General features: G+C 46.0%; 1 protein-coding gene across 1 annotated transcript; it reads right to left on the reverse strand.

Annotated features, from left to right (window-relative positions):
- Nucleotides 1-15074: 15074 nt before the first annotated feature.
- On the reverse strand, nt 15075-15725 carry LOC119442711 (sex-determining region Y protein-like). Its single transcript, XM_037707689.1, has one exon. The coding sequence runs from the start codon at nt 15723-15725 to the stop codon at nt 15075-15077; it is 651 nt and encodes a 216-aa protein (XP_037563617.1).
- Between the last annotated feature and the right edge of the window lie 9830 nt (nt 15726-25555).

The raw sequence follows: 25555 nt of genomic DNA on the forward strand, positions 1-25555 counted from the left end.
GGAGCACCTCTTCTTCTAATCCCAACTTTTTGGCTTCTCGATGAACCCTAGATGCCTCTTTACGCTCTTCTATAGCTTGTTTAATTTCCTTGTTCCACCACTTACGTGGTTTCCTCTTTCCAATCCAACAATTGTTTTGCCGTGTCCGCCTTATTTCATGCTGCATAACCTCCACCAGTTCCTTATATTCCCAGACTGCTGTAGGAAAAGCCTCAATTTTCTTCTCTATGTTGTTTGCGATCTCTGTTATTTGCTCGTCATTCATTTTTAAAAACTCTGAGGCTATTGGTTCATGTTCTGCGCTGGTATCTCGCCCAAACTTTAATGCTAAACGTCTATGATCGCTTCCATGGCAATTTTTTTCCATTTTCGTCTATTATCATTTGGTCTAGTTGTTCGTAGACCATTTCTGAGACTAAGGCGTAGTCGATACATGACTGCCTTTTTCCGCATTGCCACGTTACCTGTACATGACACTTATTCTCCCTGTTGACTACTATAAGGTTCTGTTCATCAAACAAATCCAGCACTAGAGAGCCGTTGTACTCCGTATATCCGTCTAAATCGTCCATGTGCGCGTTCATATCTCCCACTAATATCACCTGGCCCGAGTTACTGATCTCATTATTATCGCTTCTAATGCAATCGACCAATTCCTTATTTTTTTCTCTGCTATCACTACCTGTCCATAGGTAAGCTACTCCCAGCCACGTATTTTTACCTTGCCATGTACCACTAATCCATAAATGCTCTTTACATGTCTCGTTTACCCTTCGCCACTTCAGAACTCGCCTAATTAGTACGCCTATGCCTACGCCTTTCCTTGACCCAGTCATTCTGTTGCACCCTTCCCATACAAAGTTGTCAATAACAGGCGGCTGCTCCAAATCTCGTAGATGCGTTTCGGTCAAGGCGTACACACTAATCGCTTCATAATTCAGTTGCGTTTGAATTTCCAGCCATTTTTCCTGCTTGCGGTGACCACCCTGCATGTTAATGTAGCAAATTTTAGCTTTTCTATTCTTATCCTTTCTGCGTCTTTTCCTGACTCCTGGTCGCCTAATTCTGCCCTTTACTGGTGTTTCGCTATGTTCAAAACTCAATCCTGCTTCCTGATTGCCTGGGGCCCGCCTAAAAAAGCTAGAGCTCGTGCCACGAATCGACGTCCGACCGGTGTTGCTACACTTTCACTAAAATGTATCCCGTCAACCACAAAAGCGCCTTCGCAGCCTGCTCGGTGCACTTCTCGGTTGATGTCAATGACCGTAAAATTCATTGCTTTAGCTAGAGTCCAAATTTCCCTGTTTACTGCAAGAACTGCCCTTTGAATTTTATAACCCTGCCTTTCAAACTCTGGCACCGTGCACACCGCGATTTCTACTTCCTTTGAAACATTCCGCAGGTCGGTGACCCCTTTGGCTATTTGCTTTGTGATCCCTGCTCCTCGTCCGTGCAGTACGTCAATCACTCCGTCCATTATCACCACTAGGTGTCTCTCCTCCATTGTGTCCCACATGGGTTCCCTGGCCTTCGCTATCACCTCTCTAATCGGCTTTCCCGGAAGCGCGCTAACCTGGACTCGTTCGTCTGCCCCTACCCTCTCTGCTATCGCCGGTTCTACTTTACGCATGTTGGAATCCCCAACAAAGACAACTCGACGCTTTCCTTCCCCCTCATCGCCGAAAGCTGCCCCCGAAGTCACAATGCCCCCCCCCCCTCCTTTCTTATCCTTGCCCTTGGCTTTGTTTTCTTCCCCGGCCGCGTCAGTGGTATCCCCTTCGTGACTATCACTGACGTTTCCGCCACTGCTTCCCGGCGTGGAGGGTTCGGCTGTCAATGCACTCGCATCGGAGCCAGCTCCGTTCGCGGTGCTCGCCTCGATGCGTTCATCATTGCTTTGCAGAATGGTGGCGCTCAGCTGGATTTCTGCGTTAGCTAGCTTTTCTTCTGCCTCCTTCCTCTGCTTCTGCTCGATTTTAAGGTCCTTTTCTAGCTTTCCAACGCGCTTAGCTAACTTATCCTTGTCTTGCTCTAGGCGGTCTAGCCGCGACCCTAGCACACACATCCTACAGATAAAATCTGCACCATTCGCTTCGCGTGCTGACTTAAACCGCGTTTCTTCCAGCGCGTAGGAACGCTCGCACTCAGAACAACGCACGCGTGGGTTCCCCCTAGTACCAACCATCATCTCGTACTAACAAGGCGTAGATGTGGCAAAAAAATATTCTTTACCTACTTTTATCTAAGCGAGAAGACCAAGAAAGTGAAAAAGCATTGAAATAATTTATAAAGATTGCTTGGCTAAGCTAACCCTCCTAAAAAAACCAAAAAGTGAAATATAAAATAACAAAACTTATCTCTTTGGCACGCTGCTCCTGCTGTGCTTAAATGGCACCTCAACTCGACACGTCCGCTCCCGTCGGCTTCAATCGTGAGGACACACGTACTAGAGTTACTGTATATGAGTATATACAGCAACTCTAACACGTACGGACACACAACGCCATCTATTGAGCAATTCATAAACTAGAGGTGGCTACATACTACTATTACAGAGGAGGGAACGACCCACACCCTAAGGAGCTTCGCCCCTAAAAAATAAAGAAGCGCAGCGCGTGCTCGAAACGCCAGCTCGGCACGGGCATTGTCGTTTTCAAAGCTATCCACGCTGGTCGTCGCAGCCGCCGCTCGGCTCGCCGCCTTCGCCCTTCTGAGTAGGGCACGACCCGTACGGCCGCCGTCACGTTCCTCCTACGGTACTATACGTCTCTTCATTTCGCGAGACTTTGAGACCTTGCAGCTATCACCGCACCGACTGGCAGAGCCGCGACGCTATACCATATAGACCGGCCACACAGTTGACGGTTATCGGCAACTGCAGCTTATGCCACCGTAATATTTACCGGGAAACACTCTTTCATCCCTCGCTGTGTTCGTTCGCTCCGTTAAGTCACCGAGGCACGCCGACGCTCAACGCAGAAACGGGCGCCTGAAGGCCTTCCGACGGCCATTATATATATAAGCGGGCTCAATGCGATCGTCTGCTAAAACATTGCACCTAATAATGAGAGCGGCAACGCCCGTACCTCTTGTATGTATATGTTCTTGTGCTCCAAAGGAATGGAAACATGCTTTTGAAGTCCTTAGTATCGATAATCAGCACTTGCGCAACGCCGATGTTGTTTACATTACGCGTTGGCCTAGCGCGTCCGTCGAGTTCGTAACCGCCGAGTGCACGAGCCCAGCTGAGAAACTTTGCCGAATAAAATGAATTTTCAGTTCCGTTTAGCGCTGCAGAGATTTGAAATATGGCACTCCTGATTTCGTCTGGTGTGTGGTGCGGTGAATGAACCGTGTGGAACTTCGGGTGGTGAACCGCGGCGTGGTTCGTGTGTGACTTATGGGGTCTCAGGTGCCTTAACCTTAGCGGGCGAGCTCTGCGATGTTTCCTGCAGCAAAGATAACTTTCGAAAGCGAAAGACACAAATATCCCATCAATGGGAAGTACACCTTTAAATATGCCGTCCGCTTCAGATGACGGTGCGCTTTTCGATTAGGCATGTGAAATCTTATTCAGCACAAGGTCACAGTACTCCTTCACTCATGTCTTCCAAGTGCAGGCGCCTTATGGGCTTGTTGGGGATAAATCGCTCAAAAACGCTTATGCAGTGAAGGAAACGTGACACAGCGCTGTATGTTTGAGTATGTGTCTTTGTACTTGAGCACTGCAAGAAGAAATGGTCTGTTCGCAATATTCGCAACGTGCCCAAGTAACCACGGACATCCGGGCAACGTCCGACGGGCGTCCATTTTGGATATTCCAGACGTCCGTGGGATATCCGTGAATGTCCATCGTACGTCCGAGGGACGTCCCTGGGAAATCCAAAGGTAACCGCTTTGGTCGTCCGTAGGACGTCCGACGTGGATATCCAACACGGATATTCACAGGACCTTCAAGGTATATATAGATTTGTGTGCGCACACCTTGAATCATGAATAGTAGAATGCATTCAAGCACCTATATATATATATATATATATATATATATATATATATATATAAATGCACTGGTCGGGTGCTTCGATGCATTTCACTGTCACTGCTCTGCTGTAACAAAACGTAAAAAATAGGCCCACACAAGTTTCAAAACACAATAAATATTTTATTGCTAGCGTAAACATAAGTCCAAAATGCACACATGAATAATGTTCATAACAACAAATATACTCGCCGATAAAAAAGAAAATTGACAGAACCAGATATCATGACTGAAGCTGGGACAGCGCGAATACCTAAAATCAATAGAAACTCCTTTCAGCATGTTAAACAGAGTAACAAATATGGGAAAGGCAACACCATTGAATGAGGTGTCGTTCGATTATCACATTTACTTATTTGTACTGTCAAACCCTACGACGATTCATTACAGGCACAAGCTTTAAAATAAAGAAAAGAACAGTTACAAGCAAGAATATACGTGTGGCAGAAACCACAAAACGGCAGCACAGTACATAGTGTGCGCCTACCTCCTGCTCGTCGCGCGGGACCCCGGCCGGCACACGCGTGTCACATTGCTCCCAAGCAGGGAGCGGCTTCCCGCTGGCCGACGCGCGCCGTCCCGCACTTTCTGGAGCCTGCACATTCAGTTGCGCGGTACCGACCGGCGAACACAACGTTTGCACTGCTAGGAAATAAACAGTTGTTTCTTTACGAAGATGTGTTGACTTGCTACTCGGGCCGTTGACTGCTGGCTGCCGGTTCGACATCCGAAGCCCTCAAATACAGCATTTGTGTGCAGTGGCGCTTTCTTTCGCGTGTACGGCTTTTCACTCATTTTAGGGCTTGATGGCACCTGCAAACAAAACACATTCCGTTATTGTAATGGCTAAAATAGAGATCGATGTAGCCGTCATACCTCAATAGCTGAGCAGGCGACTTCGGCAGGAAGTGAAGATGGCAAATGAACCGACAGTGCACCGGCCGTATAGTGCCTAGCATATACTGGCCAGTATATTCTAGGCACTATACCGGCCGCATGGGCACTTCGCCGCCATTGAGACGATGGCTTTACCTCGGATTGGATTGGATTGGATCGCAACACGACACTGAATCGTCGCACAGCGTGCTTTGCCATGGGTTTTTGACACATCAACGTCAATATAGTTTGTTGAAACATTATTATTAATACTTAAAATTAGACAGCGAAACAATAACTTGTTTTAGGAATAAGTGGTGTCGTAAAACTAAACATTTTGGACGTGTTTCCAGCTTCCAATGAATTCAATTAGAGAAAGCGTAGTAAAAGTATAGCCTTAGAGATTGGCAACTACTACATGGCGCCTGTTTTATTTTTTGCTTCTGTAATCATTCATGCACCCAGCGAAAACATAGCCTTTGAGATCTGTTAGGCTGCTGAGATTAAGGTCGCGAGTTCGATTCAGGTCGTGGCGGCTGCATTTCGATAAAGGAGAAATGCAAAAACGCTCGTGTACTTCGATACAGGTGCATGCTAAGGAACCCCCAGGTGATCAAAATTATTAGATCATGGTCCTGGCAAAATAAATTCGAGAATTTGTCCCAGTTACAAGTTGGAGGGCGGGGCTCATAATCGGCCTTTCCGCAATGATGGATAGTTTTAGTACACTCCCTCCATGTTCCATAATTAGTGATTTCTAGTGGGCGATTCAATGTTCTGCAAGTTTTCCATAAACATAATTTTAAATGTTACTGTATTCATGATCTAGGCATGTAATAAATAATGCCAATTGCTGTACGGAGAAAAATTGCGCAATTTTCATGCTAGAGTGGGTTTGTCCAAATATTAATTTTCATAATTGTCATCTTAAGTTGCAAGGATAGGTCAGTTACTCGTTTCGCCTTCCAAAATGAACTCCAAGCATCCGGTAGAGCGCAGAAACATGGAAATATTAATTACAAACCTATACAATTTCCAACCATTTTTTTCATATTAGGACATTGATCCATCCATGTCCTAAAGTATGTTTGTCCTAGGCATGCACATTTATGTACAGCCACTGGACGATCAAAATCGGATGTCCGAAGGACATCCGAACGGGATATGGACATTCCTTGTACGTCCTATGGACGTCCGTGCTGGATATCCTGATGGATGGACATTCGGACTTGTGGCGGACGTCCCACGGATATCCGTGGTTAATTGGGTGTTGAATGCATAGGAGGACCGGCACCATACAAGACCGATGCATGCACCCACGTGTACCAGGATTGCTTCGATGTCGGCTTGAAAATCAGCACGTACTGAGTGAATGAAACTATAATTGTATTTTTATCCTTTTTTATCGAAAAAGCAGATGTGAGTACTTTGCGGGGAAGAGGATAGGTGTCATCAGTGCTTTGGGCAGTCGGTATGCCTAAACTGCCGATATATTTTCAGCTTGCACTCAAATGATTCTCGCGTGATACCATAAACTGTAGTCGGGAAAAAGATTACGTACTAACTATAGGTGGGGCCCGAAACATGGCCTCAATGGCGTGTTTCCCGCTCCGCAATCTCTTCTCGCGCAGGCATTTACCAAAGGACCTTATATATAGGTTTTTGTTGCTTTGATAGGTTTCTGTTTCTGGATTTTGACACCACATGTTGGAGCCGCGCGCGTGCAGTTGCCAAAATGGGCGATAGCCTAACAAGGCAATAATTAAAAAAACAACTAGCGCGCAATAAAACGTGCATGCCATTGCACTAAATGTAGCAAGGTTGAAGCCTGTGGCCCTTTAATGAATTTACCATTATAAGTAAAAAGTAACGTACTTACAGACGGAATTAATAAACATGGCCGATAAGATTTTGAAACTTATGTCAGATTGTGTGTACACCCATTTTGTGTTTCTGAGCAATAAATAGGATGCATTTCTTGGAAGGCCATGCATACATGTAACATATTGTCGCCGAGTTGTACAAGTCGTTGTTTCCTGCAATAAAGTGCTGTTGGAAGATAACGCTCTGTCTTGTGCATTCTTCCTTCGTTTCCATGTACTTGTTCGCTCTGCAAACTTTTCCTTAGTACCTGACGGGTGTATGTAACGCATGCTATGGAGCTTGTAGAATGCCGTATACGCATTTATAGGTATATGCAATTCCTATACCTATATACCTATACCTATATACTTATACCTATAGGCATAGGTATAGGCAGGTTGTTTAAAAGATAATTTCAACTGCGAGCAATTTTATGTATGCAAGGTAGGCTGTGTCAATCGAAGATTGATCTAGCACAAGCTATCTTTCACCGGTGGTGTGGGGTAAACATTTAGGTGGACTGCAAAAATTGTATGTGTGCTTCAAAATTTGCGGGCAGTGAATTTGTGTTCAGGCTTAGCCTCCCACACATAGACAGACCACTTAGGAACATAATTGCTTGTCGGGTCGATTTTTATTATTCGTAACATTTTGACTGGTATCGAACGAACATGAATGTCATTTTATGTTTAAATAACCAGGTTAGATTGCGAAGTCAGAATCTTCATATAAGTGGACAAAGTAATTGTCTTCTAATATCCTTTTCGTAAGAACTGTTTTTCTTAGCCTAAACATAGAGATGAAGATGTAACAGCGCGTGGTAGGTTGCATGGCATGTTGATGCTGCATCCTGGATTCTTTAAGTCAGCTCGTGGTATGCGAAAATCACTTGACGAGTGCTTTTCGTCGTCGGCGACAAAGCAACCGTCTAGAACAAATAAGTGGGAATGTTCACAACCGTTAGCGCTAAAGCCACTTCCGTACAGCTCCATATTATCATGTCGTGATCACTACGCGTAGATGAATGTCGAGCCAAAACTGTCCGTCATGAATCTAACTCTTTGTTGGGCGAACATGTGCCCAGAAAAAAAGTTACACTCAAAGCATAACGTCTGCGGCGAGCACAGTCGTGGATCGTCGAAACCTCACCAACGGGTCGAGTCCGCTGGCTATTTATACAGGGTATTATTACGGAGACATCAAGTAATATTAAAGAAATCGGAGTTTTGAAATAATTCGAAGCTTCCTTCGGAGATATGCCGCCAGTGGTGGCGACCACGGGGTGATGGCTGATATGGGGTAATAGGGCTGTTAATGATGACGTTATGTATGGAAGCGCTATTCATGCACCACATGAAGTTGGCAGCCTGTATGGCAAAAATAAGAGCTGGCTATCTTTTATCCGTCTTAATGCAGTCTGCCCGAAATAAAGAACAGATTTTTTCACTCAACGCTAGGTTCGGCTTTGCTCCTGACAAACTTATGGTGGCAGAAACGTGGTATCAATCCGAATCAGTGCTTAAGTCGCCCGGCAACACAGGCACAATTGCACATGAGGAACAAAGGTACAAAGAACATAAGGAACAAAGGCACAGGCAACAGAGGTACAATTGCACATAAGGAACAAAGAAAAATGAAGCCAAAAATGTATCTGTCGCAAAAAGGAAAATAAAAGAGTATGACTCAAACACAATGCTCAATAAGCTTAAAGAAGCTATACTTCAGTCAAAGCACCCTTAAAAGGAGCTACTGATGAGTGGGGTTCAATTATTTTAAGATTATTATTCTCGTTCGAAAGTATAGGTATTTTATATTTTAGAGTTTGTTCATCGCTATTTGCTCTCGATTTGATACTCTATATTTTATTGTTCTAATATGAAAATACCGATTCACAACAAGCAGTAGTGGTACCCCATATCAGGAGACAAAAATAAATATGAAAATGAATCATTGCAAAGTAAAGAATAGCTATGAATTTCCTGAGAATTAAATTTCTTATGTTCCATAATGCTCCTATTACTCTCCATAGTATTAATTTCAGGTAATTTGTGTTAACCTTGACAAATTTTTATGAAAAAAATACCTAGGATTTTAATAGAATCAACACGCTCTATGACGTTGTTACGAAGGAAGGAAGGAAAACATTTATTAGGTCCTGCAAATTGTGAGTTGCCTCAGAAAGTGCGCTGCTCCCACGTTGGGACCGGCACGCAGAGCCTTTTGGCTGCGTCGTGGGCTTGCTGGACGGCCCATAGTTGCTCGATCAGGTCCGGGCTGCGAATCGCCGCCTTAAGCTTGTCGCAATCCTTGGCTAAATTTTCGTTGGTTCGGTTGCACGACCAGAGCATATGTTCTAAGTCAAGTGGTGCATTGCAGTCTGCACACTGTGTGTTGGGGTATTCGTCTGCCATGTAGAAATGCAGTCTTCTTGGTGTGGGATAAGTGTTTGTTTGTAGTAGTAACCTCACATTAAAAAGGCCTGTGACCTTTTTAATGTGAGGTGTAGAGTGCTAAATTCTCTTCGGATGAGATAGAAATTTTTTGTGAGCTCGTTGAATGTGGAGAGAGCATCCGTGTTCTCTTGGAGATGGTTTGTACGCTGGAGGGTGGCGTTGCGGAGGGCCAGTTCTCGCGTGCTCTTATGAGCCATCTCGTTGAGATTCGGGGGGCCTTCTCTATATTGCCTAGGTGTGCTGGGAACCAGCATAAGGAGTGGTAATAGATCTTGCTCTTTTTGATTATGCGTAATGCCTGTTGTGATATTGTACCTTTCTGAAAAGCTCGGACTGCACTTCGTGAATCGCTATAAATATATGGACTACTTCTATCAGTTAGTGCTAGAGCGATCGCTACTTGCTCCGCGATCTCTGGTTTGTCAGTGTTGACCGTGGCTGAGTTTATGGTTTTGCCTTTGTTGTCTACTAGCGCTACAGTGAAAGCTTTTCAGTCCACATGTTGGGGGCCGTCTACGAAGCACACTCTTTGGTTTTCTTTGCGAATGGTCCGGAGTAGGCAGGCTCCTCTGGCTAGTCTTCTCCCTACATTGTGTTCAGGGTTCATGTTGCGAGGCAATGGTCTGACTTCATATTGTTTGCGAATGTCCAGTGATATTTCTGCATATAGGGAGTTGATCATTGCTGCGTCAAAGTCTAGTTCTTGCAGTAAGGCTCGACCCGATCTGGTGTTTGATAGTCTTGCGATTTGAGTTCTTTCTTGTGCTTCTGCAATCTCCTCTAGGGTGTTATGTATGCCAAGTTGCATTAGACGTTCCGTGCATGTGCAGTTAGGGATACCTAGCGCTTGTTTGGCTATTTTCCTGAGCTGGACATTTAGGTTTTCTTTCTCCGAGGCTTTCCATTTGTGCATTGCCGCTACGTATGTGAAGTGGCATAAAGCGAAGGCGTGCATTAATCTCAGCAGGTTCTCTTCTTTGAGACCCTGTTGTCTGTTGGCCCCTCTTTTTTGAGTCTCATAGCGTTGTCGGTCTTGTTGATTAGCCGTTTCAACGTCTTAGTGTTGGCTCCGTTTGCTTCGATTACCATGCCAAGAACTTTGATTCCACTATCAGAATTGTGCCCCATTTCTCGTGTGAATATTGATTTTACGGTCCTTAGCGAAGAACAATCCTTTTGGCTTGGGTCCGGGCCTAGTTGGGGTGTATAGGAGTTGTTCTGATTTTGCATGAATCGCACTTCATGCATGCTCGCTTATACTCTCTGGACCCAACCCTAAGCCTTCGAGTACCATCAAGGCTTCGCCGAGGAGACGCAACACTTTTGTGCAGATTATGGGTGGGCGTTGCGTTTACCAACGCCTATGCGTTCCGCATAGGAATGGCCGACAGCGCAGCCTGTGACCACTGCGGCAATGAAGAATCAATTGTACATATTTTGTGCGACTGCCCGCAGTACAATGCGCAACGACATTCTCTTACCAACGCGTTCAACCAATTGGACGACCGGCCTCTGTCGGAAGAAAAAATTCTCCACCACAGACTGGACCCAACGTCACAGAAGAAGGCCGTGCAGGCGCTTCTGCGCTTCTTGAGAACCACCGGCCTATCTGACCGACTGTGATTCGAACGCTCTTCCGGTGCAACGAAACAATCGCACACCTTCTTTGTGAGTGCCCTCGTTTTAACCCGCACAGAGCAGCTCTCTCAGCCACGATAGGTCAACTGGACAAACGCTTAATAACGCAAATCAACATCCTTGTAAACTGGCCTACACGAAGCAACAGCGCGAGCCACCTTGAAGGCACTGCTGCGTTATTTAAAAGACACCGAACTGAGTGACAAATTGTGACTCTACACTGTGTGACGTAGGATGGGACGTTGACACTATTCAACACTAGAACGCCTTCGCAGACTGCGTGACCATGCCCACAGAAACAGTTCTGTTTGTTTGTGTGTGTGTGTGATTTTTTTTCTTTCCTTTTTTCCCCTTTTTTGTACTTATTTTTTCTCTCTCTCTCCTGTCGAATCCCTTTACCCCTCCCCCGGTACAGGGTAGCCAACCGTAGCTAATGTCTGGTTAACCTCCCTGTCTTTCCTTTACCTTTTTTCTCTCTCTTGCTGCGGAGCATCTCAGGCCTGTTGATTCCAGATATTCTTCAATTGCATAGATGGTATCCTGTAAAGTCGTTTCAATAAAGCCGTTGCTACCAGCGGTGCACCATGCATATTGTGATATCATCTGCAAACATTATGTACTTGATGCCTTCCTTAGTGCTGAGTTTTCTGCCTAGTCCTACCAGGGCTAGGTTGAAAAGGGTAGGTGAAATGACTGCTCCATGTGGTGTGCCCTTGTTACCTAGGGGGAGCATTTGCGACGTCAGCTCTCCTATCTTGAGCGTAGCTGTTCTGTTGGTTAAGAAAGAGCTGACATATGCATGGAATCTAGGGCCAAGATTGAGGTCCGGGATAGTCTCTAGTATAAACTCATGTGATATGTTATCGAATACTTTTTCGAGGTCGACTCCTAGGATGGCTTTTAGGTCTCTGGAGTTGTTGTCGATGATCTGATGTTTGATGGGTTTCATTGCGTCTTGTGTCGATAGCCGCGCTCTGAAGCCGATTATCGAATGTGGGTAAATTTCATTGTCTTCTAGGTATCAGCTGAGGCGATTAAGGATAACATGTTCTGCAGCTTTGCCGACGCATGATGTGAGCGAGATTGGTCTCAGGTTATCTGTGCTGGGAAATTTGCCTGGTTTTGGTATTAAGACTGTTAGGGCCGTTTTCCATGTGGGGGGAAGGGCGCCTTGCCTCCAGACTGTGTTGATTTCCTAGGTAAGGAACTTGATTGAGTCCGGTTCTAGATTCTTTAGGATCTTATTAGTAATACCATCCGGGCCCGAGGCTGATTTGCTGTTGAGCTCTTGTAGTGCTGTTCGCACCTCTTCGACCTCGAACTTTTGGTCTAGTATTGGATTTGGTCTAGTATTGGTTAGTATTGGTCTAGTATTGCAGTAATAAAAAAATAAAACAACGTACGTCCTTTTTAGAGCTCGTAAGACCATCGCTAACAATGTTTCCTTACATTTTCGTAACAAACTCGCTACATCACGTTGTTACGAAATGTTAGGAAACATTGTTAGCGATAGTTTTACGAGCTCTAAAAAGACGTACTTTGTTTTATTTTCATTACAATCTAATTCATTTCTATCTAGCCATTCAGAGAGTTAATGCAGCCAGTTATTCTCACCTGTTCCTACTTTTGATAGACTAGTGCCAGAAAAAAAACCGTTGGTGTCGCCAGCGTATAGGGGTATTTTTTGTGTGTATGTGGGATAGACGCTACATCATTTATGTACTGAAATAAAGCAGTGGTCCTAAGATTGAACCATGGGGCACGCGCGTTAATATACCGGGTGTTAAAAATTAAGCTTTACGGAATTTAAAAAAATCGCTTGTGGCAGATAGCATAATTCCTATCATTGAGCTGGGTTATTAGATGAAGCAGACATTAGTAGCACGAGAAATCAAAAAATAAATTCAAGTAATTCACAAAAATTCACTAATTATCTTCTTAGTTATTTAGTTCGCGACACATATTGCAATTTACGAATTGCAGCCGGTGATCTTGTCCCGCGTATCCACTTGGAATGAATTTCCAGAATGACGCCACTTTGGAGATATGCTCCATCAAACTCGACGTAAAAATGCACTGTTGTTCCACTTACTTTTATACCAAAATGCTGTTTGATACATTAAAGCAGACAAAAAAAAAACTGGAACGCCCATATATTTAAAATAAATTATGGGGTTTTACGTGCCAAAACCAGGATCTGATAATGAGGCACGCCGTAGAGGGGGACTCCGGAAATTTGGACCACCTGGGGTTTTTTAACGTGCACCCAAATCTAAGTACACGGGTGTTTGTGTTTTCGCATTTCGCCCCCTTCGAAATGCGGCCGCCGTGGCAGGGAATCGATCCCGCGACCTCGTGTTCAGCAGCCCATCACCATAGCCACTGAGCAACCGTGGCGGGTCGCCCATGTATTTCGTCCCACACTTTGGGAAATATTATCACGAAACTGGTGTTATTCTGGAAATTCATTTCAAGCGGACGCGTCTTGCAACCTCACCGGCTACAATTCGTAAACTGCATTATGTCTCGTAAAATAATTAACTAAGAAGTTCATTAGACAATTTTTGGTAATGAGTTGAAAATATGGTTGGAATTTTCGTGCTACTATTGTCCACCTCTTCGAATAACCAACCTCAACCATAAGAATTACGCTACCTGCCACAGGCGATTTTTTTAAAATTTCGTAAATCCTAATTTTGACCACACAGTAGGCTCTATGTTTCAGAAGGCTGAGTCATATGTCACACAGTCTTCGATCTTTTAGGTACCTTTCTATAAGTTCAAGGGCTCACCCTCGTATGCCCTATCTAGGAAGTTTACTTAGTAAGATGTGATGTTTGACGGAATCCAAGGCTTTCTTCATATCGAGGAATACTCCAATTATGAGGAGTTTTTGTTCAGTGTTTTCTATAAGGCGTTCTGTAACATACAAAAGTGCTAATTCTGTTGACTTCGTTTTCTGGAATCCAAACTGGTATGGTGAAATTAGCTTGAATTTCACTAAATAGTCAAAGAGATGACAAAAATACAGGTTCAATAACCTTCGAAAAATACCTAGCACTGATATCGGCCGGCAATTGTCGAAATCATTCTTCGCGCCTCTCTTCCGAATAACATTTATCCGGGCTAATTTGAGCTCATCCGGGAACCGCCCGTCTTGAAGCACGCAGTTGTATACATGAGTGAGCTGGAGAGCAATCATGCTAGCAACCGCTTTAATTGGTTCAGCTTTAATCTCATCAAGACCTGCTGCACAACTGTTGTTGAAGGAAATGATAATGGCCATTATTTTCGCCTCACTCGTAAGTTCTGAGAAAACGCCCTCTTACTTGTAAATGAACGTAATACATGTGATCACTTGCTCTTGTCATGGGGTTCTTTAATTTACCGGAAAATAACAATGCTCATTAAAATTATCCGGCAACTCAGTTATAGAAAATGTCACTTCGTCGATAGTGAATTCTTCCAGGAACATATCAATGCTGCTTGTACCGCAAACCTCACACCCCACGTATAACCTTTTTCCTTTTTGTATGCTGCTATCAAGTGCCGAAGATATCCAAGGCTTGCAAAAGCGTAGCGGAAATGCGCGATTGTAGAAATCGACCATCATTCTTTGAAAGCGAGAGAAAGAAGATGCTACATTACTGTCACTAATCACCTCAGACCAGTCAGTGTGCATAATCAGAGATATTAACGTATTTAATGTTGCTTCGTTAATGTGTCTTTATTGAATGGACGGTTGCAATTCACGGCGACGCGCACAGCAGTCGAATATGCAAAAAATAGATAAATGGTGGTCTACATCGACCGCTAGAACACCGGAATCAAGTTTTTCAATTCCGAGCTGACCACGCCATGCAACGTCACCCTACAAAATACTGCCGCCTTTGATAGACAATTCTCGCCGTCATCCTATGCCTTCACCAAAAGGGACATTATCTGAGGCAGAAGCTCCACAATTATACTTCTTTGGATGCACTTCCACGTTACGAGACATGACCTTGATTGCAGCGACGGTCACCCGACTGCCCGGTGAGCGAGTGTAGGAGCCCCATTGTTTGTTCAGGTGGTAACGCAGCAGCAGCCTCTATAGAACACAGCTCGGCAGCACGGCTCTCCTCAGGCTGCTTGAATGCTCCGAAGATCTTGATCAAGGTCAGCTCAGCATAATTGTGGAAGTGTTGTGGCTGCCTCTTCAACAATTAAGCCAAGGCTCTTAAGGCAGCCACCTTTACAGGCACCACTTGTCCTTCGAGATCCTTGGTCGTGGCCGGGACATTGTCCGTCGTCATAGAAGCCACAGTTCCCTGACGTACGCCCGAAGCGCCGACTCGAGCAGCACTGATGGTACCACGGTGTTTGCTGCTTGGCGTCGGCGGCAGTCGTGGTGGATGCAGCTGCTGCTTGAACTTCGGGCTGCTTCGACCCTGGGCCGCGACCGTGCAAGTTGTCGGCTGCTGCTCCTTGTCCCAGGAACTGGCGTTCTTCAGCTTGCTGGTAACCTGCTTGGCAATGCGTTCTTGCTCCTTGCGCCGGCGGGCCTCACGCGGGTGGTGCGCGTAGTCCGGGTACTGCCTTCGGTGGACGGCGACTGCTTCGGCTAGCTTGCGGTGGAGGGGCTCCTTGTCGGCGGCGCGGAGAGGACGCTGCATCTTTGTTATGCGGCTGCTAACGCGCCGGTTGTTTTCTTTCGCCTTCATGGCGGCCACCGAACGCCTCTTTTCCTGTTCGAACGGCATCAAGGCACTTGGCGGTGGCGGAACGTGCGATCGCCGCTTGCAGCAGTGTTGCACCTCCCTGCTCAACGATGCACCCGCCACGGCGGGATGCGAGGCCTCATCGGGAACTGCCATCGCTGCTTCTGCTGCTGGTGCGCAGCCTGTACGAACAGGTACTGAATGCTTCGTAGGCAAGTAATGGCGCTGCTTGGGCGAAGCGGAGCCAGTGGTACCGACGATGGCTGGCCTTTGCTTGGAATTCACTCTGCGGAGCCGACAGCGTCCAGAAATCAGCCGTTGTCGAAGAATGAGCTGCGCAGAAAGGAGTCGTCGTCTTCTTCGTCTCGTACAGGAGCGTGCGTAATAGGGATGATAATGATGATGGTACCGACGATGAAGCTCGCCATTTATGGCGTGTACTTACTAAGGAAATATGCCAATAATAAGAGGAATTATTTTAAATGTTATTCTAAGAACAGAAACGAAAAAAGCCGGACTATACGAAAGACGGGAGAAACGAGTGTAGTACATAAGTGAGCAGTCTGACTATTTGAAACAAAGTTATTTAATTCCTATGTATGAGGAAAATAAAAAACAAAACAGTAAAGAATTTCCGCGATTCACTGAAATTAAATTAGGTGAAATAAATTATGAACAGAGAAGTAGTGTGAAGCTACACAAATTTGCACGGACATGTTTCTTTAAAAAAATCACCGACGATTACGAAACTCCCTAATGCGAAATATGAGCGCAGTACTGTAGCGCCCACCAACGCCGTAGCGCGGAGCGCTGTGGTCGGCGCTGCAAAGAGAAAAAAATAATGCGCAGCGCATGCTCGAAACGTCAGCTCGGCACGCGCAGTGTCGTTTTGAAAGCTATCCACGCTGGTCGTCGCAGCCGCCGCTCGGCTCGCCGCCTTCGCCCTTCTGAGTACGGCACGACGGCACGACCCGTACGGCCGCCGTCACGTTCCTCCTACAGTACTATACGTCTGTTCATTTCGCGAGACTTTGAGACCTCGCAGCTATCACCGCACCGACTGGCAGAGCCGCGACGCTATACCATATAGACCGGCCACACAGTTGACGGTTATCGGCAACTGCAGCTTATGCCACCGTAATATTTACCGGGAAACACTCTTTCATCCCTCGCTGTGTTCGTTCGCTCCGTTAAGTCACCGAGGCACGCCGACGCTCAACGCAGAAACGGGCGCCTGAAGGCCTTCCGACGGCCATTATATATATAAGCGGGCTCAATGCGATCGTCTGCTAAAACATTGCACCTAATAATGAGAGCGGCAACGCCCGTACCTCTTGTATGTATATGTTCTTGTGCTCCAAAGGAATGGAAACATGCTTTTGAAGTCCTTAGTATCGATAATCAGCACTTGCGTAACGCCGGTGTTGTTTACATTACGCGTTGGCCTAGCGCGTCCGTCGAGTTCGTAACCGCCGAGTGCACGAGCCCAGCTGAGAAACTTTGCTGAAGAAAATGAATTTTCAGTTCTGTTTAGCGCTGCAGAGATTTGAAATATGGCACTCCTGATTTCGTGTGGTGTGTGGTGCGGTGAATGAACCGTGTGGAACTTCGGGTGGTGAACCGCGGCGTGGTTCGTGTGTGACTTATAGGGTCTCAGGTGCCTTAACCTTAGCGGGCGAGCTCTGCGATGTTTCCTGCGGCAAAGATAACTTTCGAAAGCGAAAGACACAAATAGCCCATCAATGGGAAGTACACTTTCAAATATGCCGTCCGCTTCAGATGACAGTGCGCTTTTCGATTAGGCATGTGAAATCTTATTCAGCACAAGGTCACAGTACTCCTTCACTCATGTCTTCCAAGTGCAGGCGCCTTATGGGCTTGTTGGGGTTAAATCGCTCAAAAACGCTTATGCAGTGAAGGAAACGTGACACAGCGCTGTATGTTTGAGTATGTGTCTTTGTACTTGAGCACCGCAAGAAGATATGGTCTGTTCGCAATATTCGCAACGTGTGGAATGCCTAGGAGGACCGGCACCATACAAGACCTATGCATGCACCCGCGTATACCAGGATTGCTTCGATGTCTGCTTGAAAATCAGCACGTACTGAGTCAATCAACCTATAATTGGATTTTTATGCTTTTTTAATATTTTTTATGGAAAGGGCAGAAGTGAGTACATTGCGGGGAAGAGGATAGGTGTCATCAGTGCTTTGGGCAGTCGGTATGCCTAAACTGCCGAAATATTTTCAGCTTGCATTAAAATGATTCTCGCGTAATACCCTAAACTGCAGTCGGGAAAAAGATTACGTACTAACTATAGGTGGTGGCCGCAACATGGCCTCAATGGCGTGTTTCCCGCTCCGCAATCTCTTCCGGCGCATGCATTTACCAAAAGACCTTAGATACTGGTTTTTGTTAGTTTTGATAGGTTTATGTTTCTGGATTTTGACACCACATGTTGGAGCCGCGCGCGTGCAATTGCCAAAATGGTCGATAGCCTAACACGGAGATAACTTTAAAAAACGACTAACGCGCAATAAAACGTGCATGCCATTGCAGTAAATGAAGCAAGGTTGAAGTCTGTGGCCCTTTAATGCATTTACCATTCTAAGTAAAAAGTAACGTACTTACAGACGGAATTAAAGAACATGGCCGATACGATTTTGAAACTTATGTCAGATTGTGTGTGCACCAATTTTGTGTTTCTGAGCAATAAATAGGATGGATTTTTTGGAAGGCCATGCATACATGTAACATATTGTCGCCGAGTTGTACAAGTCGTTGTTTCCTGTAATAAAGTGCTGTTGGGAGGTAACGCTCTGTCTTGTGCATTCTTCCTTCATTTCCATGTACTTGTTCGCTCTGCAAACTTTTCCTTAGTACCTGGCGGGTGGATGTAACGCATGCTATGGAGCTTGTAGAATGCCGTATAAGCATTTATAGGTATTTGCTATACCTATACCTATATACCTATAGCTATATACGTATACCTATGGGCATAGGTATAGGCAGGTTGTTTATAAAGATAATTTCATCTGCGACAAGTTTTATGTATGCAAGGTAGGCTGTGTCAATCAGAGATTAATGTTGCACAAATATCTTTCACCGGTGGTGTGGGGGTTAACATTTAGATGGTCTGCAATAATTGTATGTGTGCTTCAAAATTTCCGGGCAGTGAATTTGTATTCAGGCTTAGCCTCCCACACATAGACAGACCACTTAGGGATATAATTGGTTGTCGGGTCGATTTTTGTTATTCGTAACATTGTGACTGGTATCTAACGAACATGAATGTCATTTTCTGTTTAAATAACCAGGTTGGATGGCGAAGTCAGAATCTTCATATAAGTGAGGAGAGTAATTGTCTTCTGTTAGCCTTTTCGTTAACACTGTTTTTCTTACCCTAAACTTAAATATGAAGATGTAACAGCGCGTGGTATGTTGCATGGCATGTTGATGCTGCATCCTGGAGTTTTTAAGTCAGCTCGCGACAGGCGAAAATCACTTCAGTGCTTTTCGTCGTCTGCGACAAAGCAACAAATAAGTGGGAATTTTCACAAACGTTAGCGCTAAAGCCACTTCCGTACAGCTCCATATTATCATGTCGTGATGACTACATTGTAGCGCCCACCGACGCTGCTAAGCGGGAACGCTAAGGTCAGCGCTCTCGGCCGGCGCCTTGGGGCTGGCTGCGACTGACGAGAAAAATAGAGTTGGGCGGCGCGTGCCAGCGGCGCAAGCACGGCACGCGCTAGTCCGTTCTGAAAGCCTGATGAGCTGGTCCTCTTGTTCTGGCGCTCCGCTGCGACCCCTCAGTTCCCCACAGTGGTGACTCCGGCCGTAGAGATGACCGACCCCAGCAACCTCCCGCCCTCAGGTAACCTTCCGCCTGACGCTACCTCGTGCCCGCGTGACATCGCAGCTCTACAGCTCCGCCTTCCCACGTTCTGGCACCACAACCCGCAGGTTTGGTTCGCCCAGGTTGAAGCCACCTTCGATCTGCACCACATCACCTCGGAGACTTCGCGGTTTCGCCACTTACTTTGCAACCTGTCTCCTGAGGTGGCTCAGGAAGTGGCGTACGTTATCGCTGCACCTTTGAGTGATGCCCCATACCCGCAACTGAAGCGGAGCAGTTTAGAACGTACCATGGCGTCGGAGAGCGCGCGCATCGAGCAGCTGCTTACCTCCGAGGACCTTGGAGATCGCCGCCCTTCCCAGCTGCTCAACAGCATGCGACAGCTTCTGGGCACAAACAACGTGGACTCGAACAGTGCGCTGTTGAGGGAGCTCTTCCTGCAGCGCTTACAACAGTCCACCCGCCTTGTCTTGGCCGCTACAGAGGACTTGACCCTCGACCGCCTCGCCCAGCTCGCTGATCGAATCCACGACGCGACTTTTCCTTCAGTCGCCGCCCTCTCTTCAACGCCACAGTCCTCAACCATGGCCCGCTTAGAGGCCTGGATCGACCAGCTCGCCTTTTCCATCGACGCCCTGCGGACGTCCTCCCATGACCAGCGCGGCTCCACCTCATGTCCCAGCCGCCGTCCTTCTTTCCCGACCAGTCGCCGCTCGCGCAGTCCTCGACGCTCGCCTATCTGCTGGTACCATCGCACTTTCTGGCACCGCGCCCGTCAGTGCAAGTCCCCATGCGAATGGTCGGGAAACGCACCTCGAGATCACTGACAGCGGCATGTGACCTCGCCTTACAACCCGGCCGCCTTTTCATATTCATGGATCGCATTTCCGGCCTGCGGTTCCTTGTAGACACGGGTGCCGAGGTCAGTGTACTGCCGTCCTCCAAGCGTGACCGCGCTTCTAAGTCACCTGGACCTACGCTCCGCGCGGCAAACTCTACTTCCATCGCCACGTATGGTCTGCGGTCCCTCACTCTCACTCTCGACCTAGGCCTGCGGCACACATTCCGGTCGGTCTTCATCGTAGCCGACGTCCATCAGCCTATCCTCGGTTCTGACTTCCTGACTCATTTCGACCTTGACGTCGGCATCTGAAAGCCTGATGAGCTGCTCCTCTTGTTCTGGCGCTCCGCTGCGACCTCTCTGTTCCAGACAACGTATATGAATGTCGAGCCAAAACTGTGCGTCATGAATCTAACTCTTTATTGGGCGAACGTGTGCCCACAAAAAAGTTACACTCAAAGCACAACCCTCGACGTCCCCTCATGGGAGGCTTAGGCCCGGCCATCTTAAAGTGCTGGTTCCGCAATAAAAGTTTATTCCTCCTCCTTAAGGCACAACATCTGTGGCGAGCACAGTCGTGGATCGTCGAAACCTGATCAGCGGGTCGAGTCCGCTGGCTATTTATACAGGGTATTTCTACGGAGACTTCAAATAATATTAAAGAAATCGCCGTTTTGAAATAATTGGAAGCTTCCTTCGGAGACATTCCACCAGTGGTGGCGACCGCGGGGTGTTGGCTGATATGGGGTAATAAGGCTGCTAATGATGACGTTATGTATGGAAGCGCTATTCATGCATCATATCTTGCAATACATGAAGTTGGCAGCCTGTATGGCAAAAATAAGAGCTGGCTATCTTTTACCCGTCTTAATGCAGTCTGCCCAACATAAAGAAGAACAGATTTTTTTCACTCAACGCTAGGTTTGGCTTTGCTCCTGACACACTTATGGTCGTAGAAACGTGGTATCAATCCGAATCAGTGCTTAAGTCGCCCGGAAACTCAGGCACAGTTAATTGCACATGAGGAACAAAGGCACAGGCAACAAAGGCACAAGTGCATAACAAAAAAAATTAAGCCAAAAATGCATCTGTCGCAATAAAAAGGAAAATAAAAGGGCATGTCTAAAACTCATTGCTCAGTTAGCTTACAGAAGCGTTACTTCATTCAAAACACCCTTAAAAGCAGCTACTGACGAGTGTGTTTCAATTATTTTAGGATTCTTATTCTCGTTCGAAGGTATAGGTATTGATATTTTAAACTTTGTTCATCGTTATTTGCTCTCAGTTTTGGTACTTGATATTTTATTGTTCTAAGATACTTTCCGACTTTGATGGTCATTTTTATTTCTGTATGCATGTAGGTCGGAAGCTTGAGTTTGTAAAGCTGGTCTACCCTCAATATTGCGTGGCAGTCTCGAAACGACTGTGTGCTTTCGCTATGTTTTAAGCCTACTAGAGCTCTAAATTACTTTTTTGTGCGATAAAAACGGTTTCAATATTTAAGCAGTAGTGGTACCTCATTACAACACAAAAGCAAATATCAGAATGTATCATTGAAAAGTAAAGAATTCATCTGAATTACCTGGGGATTAAATTCCTTATTTTCCACTATGCTGCCTTACTCTGCAGAGTTTTTTTTTAGGTAATTTGTGTTATCCTTGACAGGCTTTCATGAAAAAAATGCCTAGGAATTTAATAGAATCCATACGGCTCTATCACATTTTTGCGAAAATGTAAGGAAACATTGTTAGCGCTGGTTTTGCGAGCTCTAAAAAGGACGTACTTTGTTTTATGTGTATCACATTTTTAATTCATTTCTATCTAGCTATTCAGAGAGTTAACGCTGCGTATAGGACTATTTTTTGTGTGTACGTGGAATAGAGGCTATATCATTTATGTACTGAAATAAAGCAGTGGTCCTAAGATCGAACCCTGGGGCACGCGCGTTAATATACCGGGTGTTCAAAATTAAGCTTTACGGAATTTTTAAACCTCGCCTGTGGCAGACAGCTTCATTCCTATCATTTATCTCGCTAATTACATGAAGCAGACATTAGTAGCACGAGAAATCAAAAAACAAATTCAACTAATTCAGAAAAATTAACTAATTATCTTCTTAGTTAATTAGTTCATGACACATATTGCAATTCACGAATTGTAGCCGGTGAGCTTGTCGCGCGTATCCACTTGGAATGAATTTCCAGAATGACACCACTTTGGAGATATGCTCCATCAAACTCGACGTAAAAATGCACTGTTGTATTGTGTAGACTCGCTTTTATACCAAAATGCTGTTTTATACATTGAAGCAGACAAAAAAGTGGGAGGCCCATGTATTTAAAATAAATTATGGGGTTTAACGTGCTAAAACCAGGATCTGATTATGAGGCAAGCCGTAGTGGGTGACTCCAGAAATTTGGACCACCTGGGGCTCTTTAACGTACGTGCACCTAAATCTAAGTACAATGGTGTTTTGGCATTTCACCCCCATTGAAATGCGGCCGCCGTGGCCGGGATTTGATCCCGTGACCTCGTGTTCAGCAGCTCATCACCATAGCCACTGAGCAACCACGGCGGATCGCCCATGTATTTCGTCCCATAATTTGGGAAATAATATCTCGAAACTGGTGTTATTCTGGAAATTCATTTCAAGTGGACGCGTCTTGCAACCTCACCGGCTACAATTCGTAAACTGCAATATGTGTCGTAAAATAATTAAATAAGAAGTTCATTAGACAATTTTTGGTAATGAGTTGAAAATATCTTTCGAATTTTCGTGCTACTATTGTCCGCCTCTTCGAATAACCAATCTTAACGATAAGAATTATGCTACCTGCCAAAGGCGATTTTTAAAAATTTCGTAAACCTTAATTTTGACCACACGGTAGGCTCTATGTTTCAGAAAGCTGAGTCATAAGACACACAGTTTTTGATCTTTTAGGTACCTTTCTATAAGCTGAAGGGCTCGCCCTCGTATGCCTTATCTAGGAAGTTTACTTAGTAAGATGTGATGTTTGACGGAATCAAAGGCTTTCTTCATATTGAGGAATATTCCAATTATTAATAATTTTTCTTCAGTCTGTTCTATAAGTTTTCTGTAACACACAAATGTGCTAGATCTGTTGACTTCTTTTTTTTGGAATCCAAACTGGTGTGGTGAAATTAACTTGAATTTCACAAAATAGTCATAGATATGACAAAAAAAAACACGTTCAATAACTTTCGAAAAAATACCTTGCACTGATATCGGCCGGCAATTGTTGAAATCATTCTTCGCGCCTCCCTTGCGAATAACACTTATCCGGGCTAATTTGAGCTCATCGGGAAACCACCCGTCTTGCAGCACGCATTTGCATACATAAGTGAGCTGGAGAGCAATCATGGTAGCAATCGTTTAATTGGTTCAGCTTTAATCTCATCAACACCTGCTGCACTGCTATTGTTCAAGGAGTTAATAATGCCCATCATTTCCGCCTCACTCGTAGTTTGTGCGAAAGCGCTCTCTCTTACTCGTATTGAACGTAATACTCGTGATCACTTGCTCGTGTCGTGGGGTTCTTTAATTTACCGGAAGATAAGAAGTGCTCATTAAAATTATCCGGCAGCTCAGTCATAGAAAGGATCACTTGGTGGATAGTGAATTCTTCCGGTAACATATGAATGCCGCACTGACCGCAAACGTCATTGTAGGCTTTCCAGAACCTATGTTGGTCAGTAATTTTGGCAAACTTGTACAAATAATAGGCATCTTTAGCCTTTCTGATTTTGGAATTCTTCATTTTGAAATTTCCTGCATATTTTTAAATTTATGGCATCCTTTGTTTTCAGAAACTCCACGTGTATACTTTTTATTTGTTGTATGCTGCTATGAAGTGCCGAAGACATCCAAGGCTTTCTTGCCTTTTTAAGCTATTTCCAAATGCGGAGCGGAAATGCGCACTTATAGAAATCGACAATTATTCTGTGAAAGGGAGAAAAATAAGATGCTGCATTGCTGTCACTAATCACCTCAGACCAGTCAGTGTGCATAATCATAGATATTAACGTATTTATTGTTGCTTCGTTCATTTGTCTTGATCGAAAGGACAGTTGCGATTCACGGCGACGCTCACAGCAGTCCAAGATGCAAAATATAGGCTACTGGTCGTTTACGTCGACCGCTAGAACACAGGAACCAAGTTTTTTAATTCAGAGGTGACCACGCCATGCAACGTCACCCTGAAAAATACTGCCGCCTTCAGTAGGCAATTATCGCCGTGATCAGACGCCTTCAGCAAAACAGGCATCATCTGAGGCAGAAGCTCCACAATTATCCTTCTTTGGATGCACTTCCACGTGCCGAGACATGACCTTGATTGCAGCGATGGTCATCCGACTGCCCGATGAGCGAGTGTAGGAGCCCCATTGTTTGCTCGGGTGGTAGCGCAGCAGCAGCCTCCATTGAACACAGCTCGGCCGCACGGCTCTCCTCAGGCTGCTTGAATGCTCCGAAGATCTTGATCAAGGTCAGCTCAGCATAATTGTGGAAGTGTTGTGGCTGCCTCTTCAACAATTAAGCCAAGGCTCTTAAGGCACCCACCTTTACAGGCACCACTTGTCCTTCGAGATCCTTGGTCGTGGCCGGGACATTGTCCGTCGTCATAGAAGCCACAGTTCCCTGACCTACGCCCGAAGCGCCGACTCGAGCAGCACCGATGGTACCACGGTATTTGCTGCTTGGCGTCGGCGGCAGTGGTGGCGGATGCAGCTGCTGCTGGAACTTCGGGCTGCTTCGACCCTGGGCCGCGACCGTGCAAGTTGTCGGCTGCTGCTCCTTGTCCCAGGAACTGGCGTTCTTCAGCTTGCTGGTAACCTGCTTGGCAATGCGTTCCTGCTCCTTGCGCCGGCGGGCCTCACGCGGGTGGTGCGCGTAGTCCAGGTACTTCCTTCGGTGGACGGCGACTGCTTCGGCCACCTTGCCCTGGAAGGGCTCCTTGTCGGCGGCGCGGAGAGGACGCCGCAGCCTTGCCAGGCGGCTGCTAACGCGCCAGTTGTTTTCGTTCGCGTTCATGGCGGCCACCGAACGCCTTTTCTCCTGCGTGAACTGTATGAAGGCGCTAGGTGGTGGGGAACACGTGATCGCAGCTTGTAGCAGTGTTGCGCCTCACTGCGCAACGATGCACCCACCATGCCGGGATGAGAGGCCACAGGAATGGTCATCGCTGCTGCGGCTGCACAGCCTCGGACACGTTGCGGCGGTTCTTTGCTGCAGCGGACCCAGGGGCTAGAAACGATGGCTGGCCTTTG

The sequence above is a fragment of the Dermacentor silvarum genome, chromosome 1, assembly GCF_013339745.2.
Source record: "Dermacentor silvarum isolate Dsil-2018 chromosome 1, BIME_Dsil_1.4, whole genome shotgun sequence".
Taxonomy (NCBI): Eukaryota; Metazoa; Arthropoda; class Arachnida; order Ixodida; family Ixodidae; genus Dermacentor; species Dermacentor silvarum.

Coding starts and splice junctions, on each gene's coding strand:
- LOC119442711 (XM_037707689.1), bottom strand. CDS start 15,725: ATGGCAGTTCCCGATGAGGCCTCGCATCCCGCCGTGGCGGGTGCATCG.